At 42.4% G+C, this 21335-nt stretch overlaps 1 protein-coding gene across 1 annotated transcript in view; it reads right to left on the minus strand.

The window, feature by feature from the left end:
- LOC131263146 (neuronal acetylcholine receptor subunit alpha-7-like) overlaps window positions 1-21335 on the minus strand; it is a 57774-nt gene that overhangs the window by 23024 nt on the left and 13415 nt on the right. Inside the window, exons 2-3 of the mRNA XM_058265302.1 lie at window positions 9098-9237; window positions 4934-4978 (exon numbers count right to left, since the gene is read on the minus strand). Of these exons, the coding sequence (XP_058121285.1) occupies window positions 4934-4978; window positions 9098-9237 (185 nt within the window). The remainder of the gene's footprint in view (window positions 1-4933; window positions 4979-9097; window positions 9238-21335) is intronic.

Below are 21335 nucleotides of genomic sequence, written 5' to 3' on the forward strand. Positions count from 1 at the left end.
CGCATGTGGATGTGGTTGATGTGACCGGTTCCCGTTAACTACACGTGACTGATGATGAAGCTTTATGATCATCATACCCGTCCGAAGGCATGAGCCGAGCCGAAGGGGGTGGCCCCAAAACTGCCCGATGTAATTTATATCCCCTTTCGCTGGCCGGGGCTTAGCCATAAATCATAGATCGCGGCTTTGCCCGGAAGCTGCATGGTTGGTTGCGTCCCGTGCTAAGTGATAGGGAAAAACGCCAAGCAGCACCAACAGCAACCGAAGTCAACTCTGAGAACGTTCCGGGTAGTGATTTCATGCTGTGTGGATTTTATCCTTCAATTTTCCAACTACAAACTCATTCACAGTTCGTGGAGCTGTTCCAGTTCATTCCAATTGATTTCTGAAAAGAAGGAATGCTGTTTGACTCACTCGATCTTTTGAGAATCAACGATAAACCGAAGAAAATTCTTGTCAAAATCCAGCTAATTTATACCAAACAATGTGAATATTATCAAACTATTAAGGAAGATTATCTTCTTCTATATCTATAAAACTCTCGTATCACGGTGTTAGTGTTTAAGTTTCTACTAAACGGCTGAACCATGTTTAATCAAACTTTGCACACACGTTTGTTAGCCATGAGAGTAAGTTTTCAGCTAAATCTCACGTCTGAAAACTACATTTTCAATGTTGTATATTAGTTTGTTTGTTTGCATTTAGCAATGACAAATGCAGTGCAATTTCAACTGGCAAGTATAAACAGCCACAGCAGCATGCCCAGAGAGTGGTGGGTTGGTTTCGAACAAATCATTTCTTTTCACTAACTAGCTAATCATTAAAAATCATTTTTTATTTACAAAATGTGCAATGATAACACATTTTATTTAGTTCTGGCATCTATCGAAACACAAACATGCAAATTTTGAAGAGTTAAATGTTGAAATAGAAAATTTAGGCTAAATTTGGTATCATATATTTTCATCGATCCAGTTTGCAATTCTCAGGAAGCTGTCAGTTATACGACAGAGTTTTTGATCTCTTTAATTTTTAGAGGGATTGGCTCCTATCAAAATGTGTAGTTAAAATCCGCTCAGCTCATAGCAAAAGTCAGCTTTTACGCACAATACCTGCTCCTGGTTTTTGCTACAACCTGTAGTTTCAAACCTCATTTCTATACATTTTTTTCCAAAACAGTTCTACAAGAGCATCTGCTTCACCGAAACTATTATGAATCTTGTTGAAATTGGCAATACAAGTTTTAAAATTACAAAAAAAATGAATAAATGGTTTGAATAAATTGAATAAATCTAATTGAATTGTCACTGTAACATTATAAATAAGAAAAAATGTGACTCGTGTATTATAAAAATGTAGTATCCCTACAAGTAATATTTCTTCTTCTTCTTCTTCTTGGCGTAACGACCTCTTGGTCATGCCTGCCCGTTAACGGCTTACGAGACTTGATTCCCTGTTGTACGTGGATAGTCAGTCCTCTCGTACAGGGGAGGGTCCGGTCTCTGTTGGGATTCGAACCCACGGCGTCGAGGTGGTGAGCCCCGGCGCTCATGGGCCGATTTTCTAACCGGCGCTATCGCTCGGCTGTCGCGGACCCCCTAACAAGTAATATTTATGTTTATTATTTTGGAGAGCAGTAAACCTATCAATGCACTAGTACGGTGATCAAAAATTAAACGCATTTGTTGTAATTTTCAAAAATATCACCACAACCAACGTTATCATCTCTTGGTACAATTCTTATAATCATCTAATAAGCGCAGATGCCAGCTATGGACGGTAATCTTTTGCGGAGCAAATGGTCATTCTAATCAAAACCCTGCCGGTGCACATTGTTTAGAAACCGTCAAATTATTTCCAAAAGCTTATTATCAATCCCCAGCGCGGCTTTCGCGCCTTCAACCGTAGGCTCCAAAAGTCAGTCGGGCATCGGGTACCGTTTGGTTTTTATCCTTCTTTCTCTCCCGTTTTCTCTGTTTCAATTTTTTCTTTTGTTTCTTTATTCGGTTCTATACTCTTCCATCCGTTTTCCATCGACGTGCCTGTCCTCACCTTGATTCCCGGGCCAACTCAATTTCGTTCGCCACCGCCCATTCGTCCGTCGGTCCGCGTGCCATTCCCGGCGTAACGGAACATCAAAGCGAGTGCCATAAATAAATAACGAAAATACGCCACGATGGCGAAAAATGCCGGCCAAAAATCACCACAAATGATTGCGAGGCGGGCCGAAGGCACGAGGTCGCCTCATGGACACCAGAGGAGTAGCGAAGGAGAACGGTGTGCGGAAAACGCTATAACAAAACGCCGAAGGTAAAGTCGGTATCTCGACGGTGGATGCTACGTTTTTTGGGTGCTGCGGTGGGGGAGTGGAAGAGTGCTCTCGAGCGCCGAGCGGTCGACACGGGTGGAAACAAAAGCGAAGCGAAAGGGAAACCGGTCCACCAAACGATAACAGTGAGCCAAATAAGATTATATTTCACCAAAAGCGCAATAAATTGCACATCATATTACGGGTGACTGGCGGGTGGGTGGGTTTTGGGTGGCATCGAACGTGGGGTGGGGAGGAGCTCCAGCGAAAAGCTTTCGATGGTCGTCCCGCCAAGACGTTGTCCGCCAAGACGGGACAAACTCCGGCCCAAAAGCCTCCCATTCAAACCCGGCGATGTCTTGCGGTGATTGCTTTTGCCGCTGCCGGAAAACGGGTGGGCACGTATTTGAATGAAGGGGGAGTGAGAGAAAAATCCTACCATGGGCAAGGGAGGGCAAGAAAAAAAAAGTCACATCAAGACAAGCTCCTCATGTGGCAAGCTTTTTGTTCCGCAGCCTGCGGACTTGAGCCACAGCAAAAAGGAAAAAAAGGCGCACACCTGCGCAAGATACAGAGAAAGCTTATCTTCACCGTAAGCCACTGCTTGGACACAGCCCTGGATGAGAACACTGCAGAGCTCGCGGAAAAATCAAACACATATACACACACACACACACACACAATGAACAGTGAAAGATGCCCGGCTCACGTGTTCCGAAACGGAAGTCGAACCTGTCGGGAGAAATTGCAGAGCTCATATTTTATTTATTAAAGAGTTCCCCCCTAGTGCATGTCTGTGTGTTTGCTGGTATGTGGGCATTTATTTTATTCATTTTTTTTGTCTCAACCAAATCCCAAGGTTTGAGAGGACCGCATAAGACCGAGCGAAAGAAATGTCCAGGAAAAAAAAAGTCAGCCAAGTACGGAACCGACAGTAGTTGTACGCAGCCAAATGGCGTACACGAACACACCGACGTAATATGGTCCCAGGGTAGCTGGCTGCGAGCAAACAGGATGGCTTTGTTTCCGTCCGATGCCGTGCAAAGCAGGAAATTGGCTTCCGGTCGCTTCCGGCACTTGTGTACGTACGTCTTCGCTAGTTGCCTTTGGGAACTTTCCCAGCATTAAAACGGTGGCTGCTTTACGGGAGGTGAAAATGGGCAACCGAGCGAGCTGGCAGCCAGAGTCTGGATGGGGCCACGATCCCACACCGCGTCGGCCAGGCTCACTCACCCAGGAAGTCAACTCGAAGGTGTGATGCGTTAAAAGAAATAAATAGAAGCGATCCACAGAAACGCACCAGCGCCTTACCTTCGCTGGTGGATAAATAAATAAAGACCCAGAGCTGTTTGCGGGATGTGGCCTGGGAGTTCGGGAACAAAGCACGGGGGGCAACGGGGTGAGCAAATATCGAGACGAATGAGCACTATTGCCAAGCGACTCCAGTCAATGCTCTAACCATTCCTTCCCAACCAGGCGAATTGGAGGCCACGTTTTAAATTGTATTCTCCAACCACCTCCGGCTCGGCAGACTCCGCGCGCCAACCATCAAACGAGCATGGTAACAACGCACCAACACAAACGCACACACACGTAGGGTGTAAGAAGATGTGACGTACGTGTTTGGTGTTGTTTTTGGAAAATTGGCTGTGAATTTTTACGACGGCGCTGCTCGAGGGCGAGGGTTCGAGAGCGTGAGCGAATTTATCGGTGCCGTCGATCGATTCGAGCACGTGATTATTACTGGCCATATTTTCCTTTCTCGCCCACAACGAAAGGGAGCTTCGATAACTGCTGGTGGCTTTCGGTTGTGGTACACGCGAACTGTTTTGTGTAGGAAAATGGTTGCCGATGCTTCACAACCGAAAAGATAAACGTTTGCCCGAACGTAATTGGAGGTTTGTTCTTAATCATTGTAAATTTGCGTTCGAAATAAATACAACCAAAGTAATGCTACTTTTTGTCCAAACAGAAACTTTGAGGTCATTCTGAGATAACGACGTGAACAATATACAAGAAAGAGAACACAGACTATGTGTGTTTGTACCCGCATAGGTTCTTGACGCGTCGATGGCCATTTTCATTTTTTTTTTAAATTGTTTACTTTTAGAATCGAATTTTGACCTGTCGAGAAAGCTGATAAATCGTGTCCTTGTAAATCTATTGATAACCGCAAGTTTGCATTTTAAGATAGCAATGTATTTCTTAAATATATGAAACGATGTTAACAAAGACAGGTCATGGTATAAAATGAATATTATTTAACGGGTTTAAATGTCGTAACATTTGGTGTTTCTTAATATTTCTTTTACACAAAACCACGCCGAAAGCGTACAAAAATTGGTGTTTGGCAATGAAGTAGACGAAGTCGGAAAATGTAACGCACACAAATACAAGAACAGTTGAAAAACAGAAAAATTGTTGACGTGGCGTGGTTCCTTTCCGCGAGGCAGCGCAATCGTTCGGTCACACAAATGGAGGATGCCGTCCGGAACCGTTCAATCGAACCTGGGCTCCAAGCCGTGTGCCAAGTCACGTGATTGTGGACCTTAGGAGCGGTACCCCATTTGACCGCGCTGCGATTCCGAAACTGCCCGGAAACCACACGCCGTCGGTCGTACTTACGAGCTTCAGCCAAATGTTCGTCACGAGTAACTGATTTTTTTCGTCCTGCAAAAAAAAGGAAGAGGGAAGAAAGAAATGGTCAGAATCAGGGTGGTAGGGCGTGAACTTTTCGGGAAATATTCAATCAATGAAAAGTAAAATAATCATAACAAATCAGCTCGATGACAGTACAAGCTAAATTTAATTGATCATAGTTTTTCAAATAAAATTGTTATAAACGTTTTCACACAAACACATACGATCTTCTATATTACACTCGTCTACGAAGCAATGTACGAATGTGGTACTAGAATGAGATGTAACCAACAGATTGCCAATCGTTCGGCAATCTAAATATCTCACGAATCTTTCCTAACACGGTTGACTTTTCCTACACCCGCTGCCGATGGTCAATTGATTTTTCTATCCGAATGCACATGACGAGCATCGATAATTGCATCCCGCCAGGTTGTTTCCTAATGGAACTGTCCTGTTACGAGTTACTGCACCGCCGTCGGGTACAATCACTGCGCGGTGCATTGATGCCAATGGACGCAGAGTGGCATCAACCGAAGCCGGCGAAATTGAATGCGAACATCCCTTCCAAGAACCAGTCACCCGCATACCCTCAGGGGGGTCGATGCAACGTAACATAGATGTTAATTGAGCCGGAACTCGAATGCCAGTCCGTAGGAGGAATAGTGTATAATAGAGAGGTTTGCAGGTGGATGCACTATCTCGCCGGCTTGTCTTTCCTTATATTATTCCACAGCATGAAGCATCTCAAAAGGGAACTTCATTTATAAATTGTAAAAACCTTCCAAAATCGGAGTGCTTTTCAAATAAGTTTTTTTAAAGCACAACAAACAAAAGATACATGTTGAATAACTACTAAATTTAGGGAAAATTACTTAGAAATAAAACTATTTATTCAAAGTCTTTCCAATTTATCAGATCAGGACTTGGCAATTTCATTTCAAAAGTTGGACCTACATTCAGTAAGCTATTTGGTTTTGATCATTGAAGCAAGCTGATTTAGAATTTCATCCAAAGATATACACACTTTGAAAAGATATATAGGTTCCTCAGAATACTGATTAGGTTTTACAAATATGATCTTCCATGACACGGAGTTAAAACATATCGATAGCTTTAGTCCGGTGGTTTTCTCAGTTTCGATCGATTTGAGGCTGCCGGCCCGGAAGGTTTTTGTTTGCGTAATCAATTAAGCATCCTTTGCCATTTTGCACTCGTCCTTCGGGGTCACACAAAAACGACGACAGCTTCCTCGTTACTTCTTGCCAACCTGGAAGCCACCGTAAAAGAGACGAAAAAGTTGGGAAGAAACTGAACCCAGCGGTAGGTGCAGGATATTCCCGATGTTCCTTTCGTGCCACCGGTGAAAAGCCACCAGCCGGGAAGACGACCACGACAACTATTTGCATCTCAATTACAGCTCCCTTATCGCACCTTGAAGCCCTTCATCCGAACCGCTCTCTGCGTTTGAGAAGGAAGTTGTGGTTGGACAGCCAGCCTAACCTAACAATAATGCTACACCGTGGGCTGGACCGTGCGACATGGTGGAAATGCGTTCCTTCACCGCGCCATTTACGTGTGGGAGCGAGTTCTCACACCGAACGTTGCGGCCTCGCGATGAGCGCACAGATGAACGTTCGTGAGCGGTGAGCAAGAAAATCGTTTAGTTAAAAATGAACAAACGCAAGCGCACAACCCAGCACGGGACTGCGCCTCGGAGGAAGGAAACGGTTTTTTTTTACCCTCACCGAGCGTTTTCCACGTGCCTGGTCCTCGGTTGTGGGAAATCTTGCTTCCTTTCCACCCAACACGGGATGAGTTCCATCCGGACGAGCAAAGTACAAAGAAGAAGAATATACTAAACTTATCCTTACCGAACGGTACGAAAGGCGGCCACAAAAGGAGGGAGAAAACATCCGGAAAAGTAGCATCCGGAGAATCTGTTAGCGAAAAGTGGAGCAAATTCCCGCTTCGCTCGACCTCCAAAGTCCGTTTGTCGACCTTCCGCCAACGGTGTCACCGGGCGGTGCGTTGTAATAAAATTTCGAAGCAAATCCACTACCAAGCCCTTAAATGTGCATGTAAAATCACTTTCCTACACCACCCACTTCCGGCCCGTCGGTTACCGAACAACCCAATGCGGCCCGAGCGAAGCAGGTCAACCAGGTACCATTTTGGAAGGAAAATGCAAAAGCGGCAGAATGGATGTGATGAAAAAAAAAGTGAGAGAAACATATGTCCTTCCCATGTCTTTCTGTTTTGGTAAATCGAAGTGGACAATTTTTGCTCCAACGAAACTTTACCGATGAAAGCAACATTGTATTGGAAAACTCAATTCAAATGCTGAGCAATTGGCAACAAAAGAGAAATGCAATGAACACGTTGTACAAAACAAAGAATGCGTGTGAAGTTAAATAGTACATTTTTTAAAAAATCAATGAAATAAGTTAGTTAAACGTCCTGACACTATTTCTTTTCCCCCTTTTTTAACAGCTTTTATGAAAGAAACGCAGACAGTTAAAATCATTATAAACCCTACAGCATTAAATGTATCAGACCAAAGTTATGCCAAACAATTGGAAATAAAGTTGGATGTTGCAAAGAGATAATTTGATTTTTTTAACAAATGATGATAATTTGATTTAATAATTCACGCACTTCCAATTTGTTCCACACTGTTTTATGCCACATGCAAGGAATTACACTTGTATAATTTTTATTTGGAAACTAAAATCAGTATAAATCCACGCAATGCTCAAATACATAATATATAAACTACACATTGGCATAATCTTCTGGCGTTATAGTTAAATTACTAAATAAGCTTTAACTTCATGTTACAAGTTTAATATATACTTAGATAAGTGTACATTGTTGGCATAAAGTGTTAAGTTTCATCTATTAAGGGTATTTTTTCCAACGCTTTTAGTTCACGTTCGTAACGTTTCATTTGCACATCAATATCAAATCAACGTAGCTTTGACTGTTCCTTGTCAGACACTTGTCAAATAATATTATTGGACCATCTTACAATCTGCCGAACGCAAAAGTTACTTGACTATCGCTCTACTTCCTGCCCGAATACCTACGTCGACACTTTTCAATTCAGATTGGACCCGGTCGTGCTTAAGCCCGCGGAATGCCATAGAGTTGCCGCACACGTGAGAGCTATAAAAATATCGTTTTATTTACTTTTATCGCCGGCGCAGATTCTACAATGGCAGAAATGGTCCCGAGATTGGCGAAGGCCGCCTAGCAAGTGGACGTCATTTCGTGAAACGTTCCTGCTGCTTGCTCGCAGGTGGACGACAATTTTACGTCGTTCCCGTCGACATCCTCCGCCCATCCCCTGGCCGCGTTCACATTCGAAACAGTAGTGGGTGATAAAAATTCCTTCCGCGACGGCGTGTGCACTTTTAATGACCCGCGCCAAAGTCGGTCGTTCCACCGGTCGCCATCCATCCCGTGACACGGTAACGCTTACGTAACCATGACCGGAGAAGGAAAAACCCGGTCTGAAGGTAACGAGTAGATCAATGGTTTCGTTTTAACGAGCTTTAAAGCTAACTGCGGGCAGTTTGGCCTAATCGGCAGCAAACGAGAAAGTTGCGGGCCGCGCTCAACTGAGAGCCCAACGACCGACAGGGACCGAAGATTTTTCGGGAGCACTTTGCAGCGGAGCTGGAGGCGTCATCCGATCGGCCTGACCGTTCAACCGGAAGATAATCGAATGGAAGGTGTTTGGAAAAGTGGGAAAGAAAAGTCGCTTACCCCCCCACGGCTTATTCATTCGGTTGATCGATTTGCGGGTGGCAAAACGCTGTCGAACGCAAACAAAGGGGATGCGAGGGTAATGACATTGAACGTTAAAAATTATGCTGATATCCTCGACGGAACAGCTTAATCCTACCGAAAAAGATAAGTAAATCCGTTTATTCGGAGCCCACCCGGGAACGTTTGCGAATGTGCGGGATCGTTCAACATTATTTCCTGTGAAACCAAGTGAACAGTCACCGCAGAAGCAAATGGGCTGCAAACGCTCGATGATGGAAGATGAATGCTAACGTTACTGCGAACGAGATCGATGCGAAGAGCAGACGCGAATAAAACCTACTGGAAACAAATAGGGAAAAGTGAACGTTAACTTACCACGTCAATAATTTGCATTAGCGTTAAACCAAAACTCAACTGAAGAGGATCCGATTCGTTCACCACCGGACGCTCCAGGATGTTGTACTGGTCGAGCAGGTCGTGCAGCAGCCTCTTCTCGTACCTGCCAGCCATGCACACTGTTGGGGGAAGAAAAGAAAGCATAAATGTTTCTTTAATATTTATTTCATACTAGATGACGAATACAAGTTTGTGTCCAAATCAAGTTAATTTTTAAACTCTATTTAATAATTATGAAATTGTTCCTTAGCTGTCAAAATTGTAACCATTTCAAATCATGCTTATGGGCATTCTTAATTATATTAAAATAAACTGTAAATCAAATTCATAAGTGCTACAATTAAGTGGTTAGATAATGTGAGCAAGTGTTTTAATGAAATTTGTTGTATAACGCATCGTTTAATCGCCAACTTATTCATAAGTTTCGAATGAATACGATTAAAAATGATAAAAAACTGAGTGATAAAAAACTGGGATAGTTTATTATAATGAATCAGCATCATTATCATCTCATCTAAGATTCGTAGAAAGCAAATTATTGCACTTCTATCAGCAAATTATTGCTAGTGATTTGTTGAACAACAATCCTAATTCATGATATTTACTTTTATTTCAATGGTACAATTGTTTTTTTTTTTGTTATATCATAATCAATTTTCCTTCTTAAATGTGTACTTTTCCGTAGGAAGATATTTCTCTTACAATTTTTATTTTATTTCGTTGCAAACATCTTTGAGTTTAGTATGATATACCTCTTTCATTGTAGAAAAACTGTTCTGCTCTTCCCGATTTGCAATAATGACATGTTACGGTGGAAATGAACATGTTTTGTTCCCGGGAGACTTTGTTCAATCTTACCATCGTTCGAATGCGACCAAGGCTTACTTGGGGACCGCAAAGGGGAATAAAAACTACATGGTTTATTAGACCGACTGGAAGCAGTGAGACAATTGAATTTGTGTCCCACAAAAACAAAGAGCTTCTTTACGCTCGCATTAAACCGTTGCAGGTCCTCTGGTCCGCAGTACTAATGGAAACACACCGAAACCTGGCTTACGCATCGAGGAATGGGGGTTCCGTTTCTAACTCAGCACATACGATAATCGAGTGTAACGTGTTCATAATAAACCCTACCTCAAGCCACCGGCGTATGGTAAAACGTGCCGGGCGTCATGTATTCGCCGTGTGCAGTAAGACAATGGGAGAGGAAAATACCATCTTCAGCGGGAAAAAGATGCTTCGGTCGCGCCTATACGCTCGTGGTGGCTCTGCGGACTAGGAAAGGTCGCACGGTTCAATTTTCCACGGGATTACCTTTTTGACACGGGGCCAACAGGGGACATCCGCCCGGTCCGCAATCGGGTAAAAACGCGTCATCCACTCCGATGAACTCGAGTCGTAAAGTTTCGGATTTAACTGGGAACCGAATGCGTTGGTTAGGAATTGGTGACCGAAGCGTCGTTTCCGTTCGTTCGAACGTGCGGCTCCCATTGCTGGATGCGTGTGGGTCAGTACGTGGTCTCACCACTGTCTCCACTACCTTGGCCCTTTGCAGCACATCGAGTGAGAAAGCTGAATTAATGACGCTACCCACCAGATGGTATTTTCAATTTGAAAAATTAACTGGAATCCCCCTAAGGCCAGCCAGTAAAGCTTAATTGAGAGTATCTTTTTACGAATTAACTCTTGAGTACAAGCGATGTTAAAACAGTATAACCATCCATTTGCATCAACACGTTTAGTGTTGAGTATATGTTTCTTCACACCATTTGATAAAAAAAAAAATTAAAGGTCTGATACTATTTTAACATTAGAATGATTTTTTCCCGTTGATTTTCGCGACTGATTGTTAATTGTTTAACAATTACAACCTATCAAAGATGATACATTTTTATACAGTTCGCGTAGATATTTATAATTTTATTTACCATGCTCTCATTGAAAAGGGAAATTGTTTCATGCACGAGAATTCATCTAACTATTTGTTTCTGCTCTATACTACAATATCAATCAGTTTAAACTTATGTTTGTACGAAAAATTTACAGGGTGAATGACAAATTTTTATAGCTAATTTGAAAAATTGATCCCCATCTTTGTGCCACAATATTCAGATAAATTGAATAGAACAGAAAAGGTTATTCTTTTCGGTATCAGAAAAAAAATACCTTGGGTTTATTAAAAGCAACAATATCGAACTAAACGAGCAAACGGTATGAAACCGCCATTTTTGATAAAGCTATGTTATTTTTATATTGTACTTAAGTAATGTTCTTAAAGCGGGTTATCTCCTATGTTAGATTTACTTGCTTATAAAACTTTGTTTTTTACACCGTTCGGATTCAATAAGTATCACAATAAGTATTACGATTGCTTAACAAAAATTAGCAATACATTTTCAAAATAAAAGTTTTGCAAATTTTTCAGTAGTATTTATCTGTTTCGTACTAACAAATTGGATTTGTTATGTTTACATTGGCACTTAAGCCAACATTTATTATATTAACTCAGATATTTGTTGAACAAGAGCTTTCTCCCTTGTGCGTCATACAATCATTATTTTGTATTGTAAAAACTGTATAAATTATAAATATTATTGGCAATAATTGATGTAATTAGTTTTCTAGTTTTAATGGTAACCGATGAGGTATGTTTATGTTGTGTACTGCATAACTGATTACAATAAGTTACACAATGTGTAAGGATCTTGTAAGGTGTAGATTTTACTTCTGGCCATTCTGCTTACAGTCAATTTTTAATGAAATAACGACAGGTTCATTATTGTACGTTCGCCAGTATTTCAAGTATTTAACGAATTTCAACGATTTACGGAAAGTTTTGTCACAAATGGAAGATCCATAAAAAGCAGGGAAAAGGTTTCAGTTACGGCAACAGCACTGTCAGTACTGCGCGAAAAGACTTGGAGAAAATCCGGTTACAAAAGAGAGACAAAATAACTCATAATTCGTCATCCAAACCACTTCGTCCGATGGCCTCAGCAAAGCCCGCCCTGTGGTCATCGCAACCCGTGCGGAAAGAAGTAGGTAATTCGGCAATTCCGACTCATAAAAGGGACCGAGGTTTATGAATTTTTTTGGTCCTTGGTTTCTCTAGTGTGCGGAAGTTGGAAGGCCCGGGGCTGACGGGAAAGCATTTGTGGCCGGAAACTCCTGCCCAAGCATCAGCATCGTGTTCGGTTTGGGACATCGGCGTTTCGGCAGGCTATCGGATCAAGATTGGCCAATCGCTTGGCCAACAGCACCCGGGGTTCATTTTGTGGCCCCTTGTTGACGACTGTCCACCGGTACGTGTCTCCACGTTGATGGCACATCGAAAGCGTGTGAGTAAACTCGTTGTTCAGTTTGCTTCGGATTGCCATTTTTTCTACTTCGTTTGTTATGTGCTCTCTTTGGGATTAGGCTCCACGAAGGAGGGGGTGGAAGAATTTTCCCGGATGCGTGCTCTTCCTGTTTTATTTCTCCCAGAAGTACTCCGGGTGGGCTCAAAGCTGGACCCCCGGGAGAGTGAAAAAGGAAACAAATTCAAGAACACGGTTGCCTTTTCGTTCGTTTACTTCTCGGAATAAATAAATGTGAATGAGAAGTGACCCACCTACTCTTTGAAACGTGACCAGCTGCCGGAATGGAGACGATGGATTACGGAAGCACGGATGCAAGAAATATCCTAGTTCACGAACGGATATTACGATCGGAAATGGTGGGTCAATAATTGAAAGTTTTCTTTACCGCAAGAAACATAATTAAATGACATCCTGCCACTGAAAAGGGGCTGGTAATGAAGCTAAACCGTGCGGGTTTAATGTGTTGGTGTGTCATGGTTAATTATTTTTCCTAACGACAAGCTTCTGATGTGAATCAATCGCTTTCCGTCCAATTACTTTTTCCTTCCGAAAAAAAAACACATTCCCAGGTTTGTAATTACCCAACAACTGCCCGGTAACGCCATATTAACACCTGGATTATTCCGTTCCGTCTTCAGGGCATTCGAGGTTCGCGGGCTTGCGTTGGCGTGGAATACCAACCCCGCCCGCCACCCCGAACAAGACCACGCCGTGGAAACAAGCGTAACTTTTTTGTTGCTTCACATTGGAATGTGTTTCCATTCCATTGCGACGGGGTGAGGTCATTAAACTAATGATCCCATCATACACGCTACCGTTTCCGGATGTGTAGGATGTTTGTGGGAAAATAGTTCTAGGGAGAAGAAAGATAGAAAAAAACACCTCAAACCTATCACACACTCGTTCGAAGGGTTGCTCAAAACTTGACTCGAATTTAAGATGCACTCGCGAAAAAAAAATCGTTAGTTCCCTTTTTCTACGGATGATCCCCGCGAACTGCACATGGGATGAATTTTTATCATTTTCCTTACTTCCCTTTTCGTTCGCTCGTTCTCTTTTTTTGAAGTAATTTACCACCGAAGAAGCCGATGCACTTCCGGAATGGTGAGGGAAGGGAAGGAACCGTATTTCATCTCGTTACCCCAAACCCGGAAGTACGCCATTGGAACGGAACCAGTCGGCCGGGTTCGTTCCAACCGACCGGGGTCCGCTTCATCTGTTCCATTTTCCCTTTGTGACGCTGATTTGCTGGCTTCTTCATATTTACGTTCCCCATTTCTTTTTCAACATAATTCCGCAACGGTAGATCGAGATTGAAAAAAATCCTCTTTATGAAACTGAGAACCATTGCTGTCATCTTTTCGTCCCCCGCTTTTCCAACCCTTTTCCTTGCATCTGTTTGATTCCATTTACCATATTTTTTGTTGCTCACTGTGACTCAGACACAACGAAAACGGCGCAGAAAATCGCCTCCAGGCTGCAATGGGAGAAAAACGTTGAAGCAGCTAAAGGGGAAAGGGGATTGGAAAAAGCGGAAAGAGGGGGGAGAGAATGTCCCAATGGGGCACGCTCTCTTTTCCCCCTGCTCGTCGGCTCGTCTTAACCAACAGCTGCTGATTTTCCAACCACCCGGAATGTTCCAGAGGCGTCGGGTTTGTTTTACTCTCCCCCCACCGTTTTCTGGAACTCCATTTCCCGCGCCCTCAGGCTGGGAAAATGGGAAAAAGGTCGAAGGTAGCGGAAGGCGGTGCAAAAACGCACCGCCGTGAAGTATTCATCATCAGCATGCAAGGTGAGCTTGCGGCCGGGGTTTGGAAGAAAAGCTACCTTGTCTTGCTGCTCTGGAGGAGGAGAGTGGGTTGTGGGAAGATTTCAGCAGCGGCGGAGAGGCTGTTATTTTTCTATCATACTTTATTTACTCAAAAAGGTTTTTCTCACAACTTGGCCCGTTGCTTCCCCGTTCCATCCGAACGCCCGCTGCGTTTTATCGTGGCTGCACGAGTTTCCGCTGGAATTGGGAACGGAATTCGCAGCGCAAAGCGAGTGGAGAATCCTTCCCACACTAATTCCGCTCCCTGCTGGCGTTTCCATCCTCTCCTCTTGCCTCTCCAGCCACCTCGTCGCCTTCACAACCACCTTATTCGACTGAAGGTGGCTGTCATCGTGCTCTCGTGCTCTGCCATGTCCTTGTCGTCGTCGTCGTCGTCGTCGTCGAAAGCAATTCAGGAGCCTCGCCATTCGCCCTTCCACCATGCTGATTACGCAGCACGACTGCTGGAGGAAAATGGTGAATTCAAAGTACCCTTCAAAACCGAACTCAACCTCTCCACCCTCCCGCGGCAACCCGCAAGCTTCTCGAACTTCTCCGGCAAGCAATTGTTGGCGGGCGGAAGTTCTTAATTTTGTGTCACCGCTTCCGGGAGCTAAATCGATCAGGGAATGCTTTTCTTTCTTGAAGGTTTTTTTCCCTCTTCTCAGAACTTCCTACGCCAACTGCAGGGTTTTTGGTGTATTCCTTTTCTCCCATTTATCGCTCGATTTCTCTCACTACCTTAGCTTCACTAGAAATATGCTACTCTATCCCGAGAGGAACTGAACGTATAACATTCTTTTTTGCAAAAATATTTCAATTTCAAAAACTTTTTACTATGATTGTCTGAATGCGCGATATAAAACATCAAATAAGACTAGTTTAATTTTAATCAGGCGTATGATAAATTGAAATAAATATTGTTGGTGTGTGTTTGGTCTTTTAACGTCATTACATGGATGGTTTAGGACGAAAACAATTTTATTACTATTTGTAAAAAATTACTATTTGTAAAATGTTTGTTTCTACAAAATTTTCATCATAATCAATTGCTTTTAAATAATGAATTTTTACTGTAATCAATTTTACAACATTTTGCCAAATTAATTGGCAAATATTATACTATCGCACGCTCTTCAATGCTGAAATACTAGGTAGATTAACTAAACTCGTCTAAGAAAATGTTTTACTATGCTCAGCGTGTCCATTTCTCTTTTATTTTGGTAAATTGATTTAACTAGAAAATTAAATCAACACAACAATGCCACTAGAATTGGTTTTACATTACCCATAGCTTAACAAAGTGGGTTGAAAGTTCAAATACGAGATTAAATTAAATACACCATTATAAATAGATAAAACAAAAGACACCTAGAGCTAACTTGTTGAATAAAAAACACATTCACTTGCTAACTGAAAGTGGTATTGGTCGAACATCACTTTCATTTCATTATTTCAATATTACTAATATTTAAGAACAATCTGTTATCTTATCTTTTGATGCGTAAGAAACAGCATATGACTCATAGCTGAGTACTAATTTAGAAATTATGTAGTTTTAAAATAATACAATGGTGTAGCTCTTCCGGTTGTAAGGTTAACAGAAATGGAAAACAACGGAAACCACTAAATGGTAAGCAACCACCAAATCACACAACAACTGCTCTAGCTTCACCGCCTTCACCTAACTCCATTAAAAAGTAGCAATGTCAGACCACTAATTTGTTGTTCTGCGCTCATTTTCTCCACCTTGAAGAGCCTCCGAGATGAGGTGGGGCGTTTGTCTGAACAGGCAAAAATGCTTCATTTCTGCATTTCCTTGCAATGTAGTAACGAACCCGCCAGCAAACCGGAAGCCCATCAGAAGCAGCACCAGGAGGGCACTCGGTCGTGTTTTTATTTGTTTCCTTGTCAAATAACACCCCTACCGTTCTCAAACACCTGCCTCGCCTGGCCATGCCCTCAACGAACGACCGACCAACCGCTTGCTGGAGCACGGACGTTCCGGAAGGCCTCAGCATCGGGACCCGGGCATACCGAGGATGCTTGTACCTGTACCCGGCGTGTAATGAAACCTGTCTTCATTGCACTGCCTCCATCCAGCGTCCCGTCTTCCTCGCCGAGCAGTGTCGTTCGTCCTGGCGAAAGATAAACACGGCCCATCATAGATAATGGAAAAGGTTCGCCCTGCTTTGGGCCCCTTCAGGGCCTGTTGCAGGTGAAACGGTGGAAACATGTGCATTATTAAATACAGCTCGTCTCGTGCCCGGGAATCACGGGCCCAAGCCACGGGCTGGTGGAAAGGACGGGGCACACCCACGTCCGGAACCAATTCGAACCATCGTACTCTGTCCCACTTTCGGTGCTGTTACTGCCCTTTTTTTCTGCACCGTCGCGTTCCCCGGAGCAGCTGAAACTCTGTCCAACTCCATTTTAACTTTCGGTTCACTCCAAAACGTTCGGCGGGAAGGATTCGAAGGTATTCCTAGCGGACTATAAACTGTATCCGATGCCCGGGGCAGAGTCTACCAATATGGGCGAGTTGTAATACATGCAGAAAGTCAGGAATTATTTCAAAAGAAGACTCCCTGAGAAATCCGAGTTGCTGATTGATGAAAGTATGTGCTTCTACAAAAAATATTGTGATGTTAAAGGTTCTTTTTAAAAAGTTTTTGAAAAAATTATCCTTGAATCAAAACAGAACAAAATCTTAGTATTAACAAATATGTTTTGTTGCTAATTTCGCGGATGACAGTAGCAATCAACAACACCAGCCTTTTACGAGTACACTAGAATAGTAATGAATTTTTGTCGATGTAGGTTAAAGTAATTAAAAAATGTATCCTTTGTGAAGCCTAGTTTGAGATTGGTTTTCGAAAACCATCGGGTTTATACATTGTATGACCAAATTTTGTTAAAAACGATTGTACTAAAAATGTACTAAAACTGCAGTCAAAGTGTTAAACTTTTATGGTATTATGATATTCACTTCTTGGATCAAGTTTTTTCCACAAGCTTTAAATGTTTAATTCGTACCGTGGCCAAATAAATTGAAGAAAATGTTGAGTGAGTGCTGTCAAATAATAGTGTTTAATAGCAGGAAGTGACTAAATTCTGAAAAATGACTCTAAACAACTGATTGAAGAAGTGGTAAAATGAAGTTTGCATAAGTAGAAGAATTCGGATTTGGGTGTATCAGTTATTCTGAGGGGCTTTTATTTTCTGTATGGTAACTTCCGGCAAGAATATAAATATCTTATGCTATCAATTGATATAAAAAAAGTGTATTATCCTGAAGCAGGACTCTAGAGCAAGGTGGTATATTTGGCCAAAAAACTCCCGTAGATGTTATTATAGTACGAAGCATCTCCAGTCTGCTTTTGCTTCGTTGTGAACGTCGTGAAACCGAGCAGAAAAGCAAATCTGTGTGTCATTGGGGGAGACCCAATGTTTATAGGGTACTTCTCGTCAACTTCAGGCACGAATCCGTGCCGAGCGTCACACATGACTTGCCACTCCTGGATGCCTGGGGATAGTTCCCCAAAAAAGAGTCGCTTTTGAGGATTTGCGTTACGTCACGCCGCTCACAGAAGTATTTCGGTCACGGTTGGTCGGGTTGCCGTTGCCACGCCACCACCACCACCACAACCACAGGACCACGTTCTGGCAATGATTGATTGATGTCATTAATTTTAATACAAGTCTAAACTGCACAAGTTAAACACACACACAAAGACACTCACCCACAAGCTCGGAAAACGAGCCGCACATGGGTTCCGTGCTTTGTATCGGTCGGCTGAGCTGCTGGGAAAATTGCTGGACGTTATGCAACCGACGATCGATGGCTGGGAATGTGCCCTTCCTTCCCGAGCTCGTTCTGCATGTGGTAGCAAAGGGCAGCATCTACTCTACGGCCGATAGGCTGTGGAAGGTTTCTTGGGCACCCTTTAAAAGGAATTTGAGCATCATCAACTCGTTCTCGTTGCTCGAGAGAAAGAGAGGGCAGGACCGAGAAGCGGTGTACTGTTTCATTTCGTTATTAAACACCCAAAGGTCACTGGATCCGAGCGCGTTTCTTCGGATGCTGCAAGATGCCAGCAAAACCTTCTCAAAATCGCATTCTGCTCGAATGCGAACGAACCATAACGCACGCTGTGCTATTCATTTGTGTGCAGGGGGTAAAATAAATCGACATGAAATCCAATTGAATGTTTCACATTTATTGGTTATTGCTTTCGATTGCAGACGCTTCAATCAGGCCGCTTTATCGCTGCCAGACGCCGACGGTACAGCATTAATCATACCACCAGAAACCACCATAAATCAGACGGGAGCGCAAGTTCGAGCCAGCGAATAGTTTCGGCAATGCTATTTGTATATGTTTACAAGCGACGATGTAGTTGCGAAGATATGTTCGCAACAGACATGATCCTTTTGGTCGCACTCCTGGAAGTTCTCGATAGCTCAAAAGCAAAACATTGGTGATGGAAAATTATTATTCAATTAATAAAATCCTACTAGCAACTTTGTTAGATAGCTTAATAGTTATGGAAAAGCATTCAATAGAACATATCAAATGAACTAATTTAGAACAAACTAAAACAATTGTAGAGTGAGGCAAATTGTAAATGGATTTTTATCAAAGGTTTTAAGTAGCTCGATTGAAACCCTTGCGCTTAAGGAAAAGGTAAAATCGTTTGAAGTTCATGTAACACAATAAACTTTTTCACATTTCTATCCACTACAGAAACAAACTAGATTACGGCCTGGCCGTCCAAATATACACTGGGCCCAAAGTTAATCCGGACGCTCAAAAAATGAGCATGCGTCCGACTTTGTGGTCGATTTTAGAGTACTTAGAATTGATAACAATGATTTTTGTTCATTGCATCTTCTTGGTGCACCTTCCTACGAAGTACTTGCAAAAAGAACGGTGAAAAAAATCGTACCAAAGCGGCGCAATAAACAATAGAGTGGAAAAAGTCAGAATTTTGACGGCCAATCGCAAAGTCGGACAGTTATATTTCATCGTATTTTTGTTAGCTAAAGTGGTGTGTAAGTTAGTTTCGACACTTGATATTTGTTATTATCGATGCAGACGACTCTTGGGCATCGTTAGAAGCACTCGGATGATTCGATTTATTATATTATTGAAGTTTATATTGAAACTAGTTTTTTGGAGGCCAGGTACCTGGCCCGTCGGTAACTCCTGGATCCCCTTTCGCCCCATGGAAGGTTTCATGTCGTCCGCGTTACATTTTCTAGTTCTTTCTGTAGAAGGTCTTTTGTGTCAAATGGCGGTTAAAATTAAAATACAAATTCGAATTGCTGAATCAAAAATTAAATGCGAAACATTTTGGTCCTCTTCCTGTTCGACCAGTGCCTGATTTTGGCGCACAGGAGTGTTGCTTTAACTGAAGCCCCTATCCACATAAATGAAAAAGCACTGATTTATCACCGATTCCTAATGAAATCACGTTTACCAAACCATTCGGGTAATTCAGCAGGAGGTTCTTCATTGCCAAGCCGAGTTCCAACACATTGCAACTCTACTTTTTAAAGTGCCGGGTTTTTAACTCCTGCTACGCATGATAATCCACATGATTGCGATGCGATTGCCACATTGTATCGGTCATTGAATAAAACCCTCTCCGAAAAGGGAGACAAAAATTGAGAGAAGTAAAGAGCTCCCATTGATGACTCGGTACCTGCGCTAACAGAAAAACGAATACGTCCGGTGTACAACCGTGTCTCTCCGTACTATCGTGCAGGATCCTTCTGGATATGTGAAAATTCGTCAAAGGCGCAGCATCAGCTCGAAGGCCGGAACCCTGTGCCGCATGCTATCCCCCATCTTCTGTGTTTCTCGGAAGGATGTATCTCCCTTATCCCGCCTTGTTCGTTTTACGGATGCATGTAGATGCGCGTTCCAATAAACTGACCACGTTGCCCCCAAATTCCTAATGCGCACTTCTCTTTCTCTCTCTCGCACACCTCCCCCCTCTCACTCTCTCTCTCTCTCTCTATCTCACACGCTCCCCCCCCCCTTTTGATCTCTCTATCTTTTTCTCTCTTTCTCTCTCTCTCTCTCTCTCTCTCTCTCTCTCTCTCTCTCTCTCTCTCCTTCTCCAATACTCCCTCAAAACTCACAACAATACCATCAGCAGTGTTACGTCAAGTCATGAAATGTCATTTTACTTTGGACGACTTCACTTTCCAATATATACACCTTGTCTCCAGCCCCCGTCAAAGGTGTTACAATTTTTGCTTCAAGATGTCAAAATTATGACGAAAAATTCAGTCACCTTGCAATGCTGTCTCTCTTCGAATCTAACAATCTTTATAGCTTATGCATTCCATTTCTCGAAAATCCATGGTAATATTCCATTATCTCTATTTGATATGCTGTGTACACCTTGGGTTTTCACAAAATTTGTTTCAGCTGCTCATTATATTTACATCAAATAGAAAGAAAAACCGATAGTGATCGTGTTTCTGCTGATTGTTTTTCGCATGAACATTTTTTTACGGAACGTATCCTATCTTTTTGAAAACAAAAAACGTACTTTCACAAAGATACCTTACAACTCTATACACACCTTGGGCCCACTAATGGATAACCAAATTACTGATGTTATCATAAAGTGCCCATGAAAACCATGTTTCTACAGTTTATAGTTTGCAACACTAAAAATCCTGACATTTTTAGAACACATTGATCACGAAAACAATTGATTTTATAATAGAGTTACCTTGAACCATTATATATACCTTGTGCCTTGCCTGAAATTGATATTTGCATCAAATAACCAAGGTTGGGACAGCTGACGTATCTATTTTTCGATGATAAAAGAATCACCATATGACCGATGAACAAAAATAAAGCAAACAGTTTTATTAAGCACTAAAGGTGCAATAAAAGCATTTTTTATCTATTTTGATAACAAAACATGTTGATTTTAAAATTAGGTTACCTTGCAACGATCTACATACCTTGGCCCTGTCAGTGTCTTGAAAAAATATCACTTTGATGAAACTGGCTTACATT

Source organism: Anopheles coustani, chromosome 2, assembly GCF_943734705.1.
Source record: "Anopheles coustani chromosome 2, idAnoCousDA_361_x.2, whole genome shotgun sequence".
In the NCBI taxonomy this organism is placed as follows: Eukaryota; Metazoa; Arthropoda; class Insecta; order Diptera; family Culicidae; genus Anopheles; species Anopheles coustani.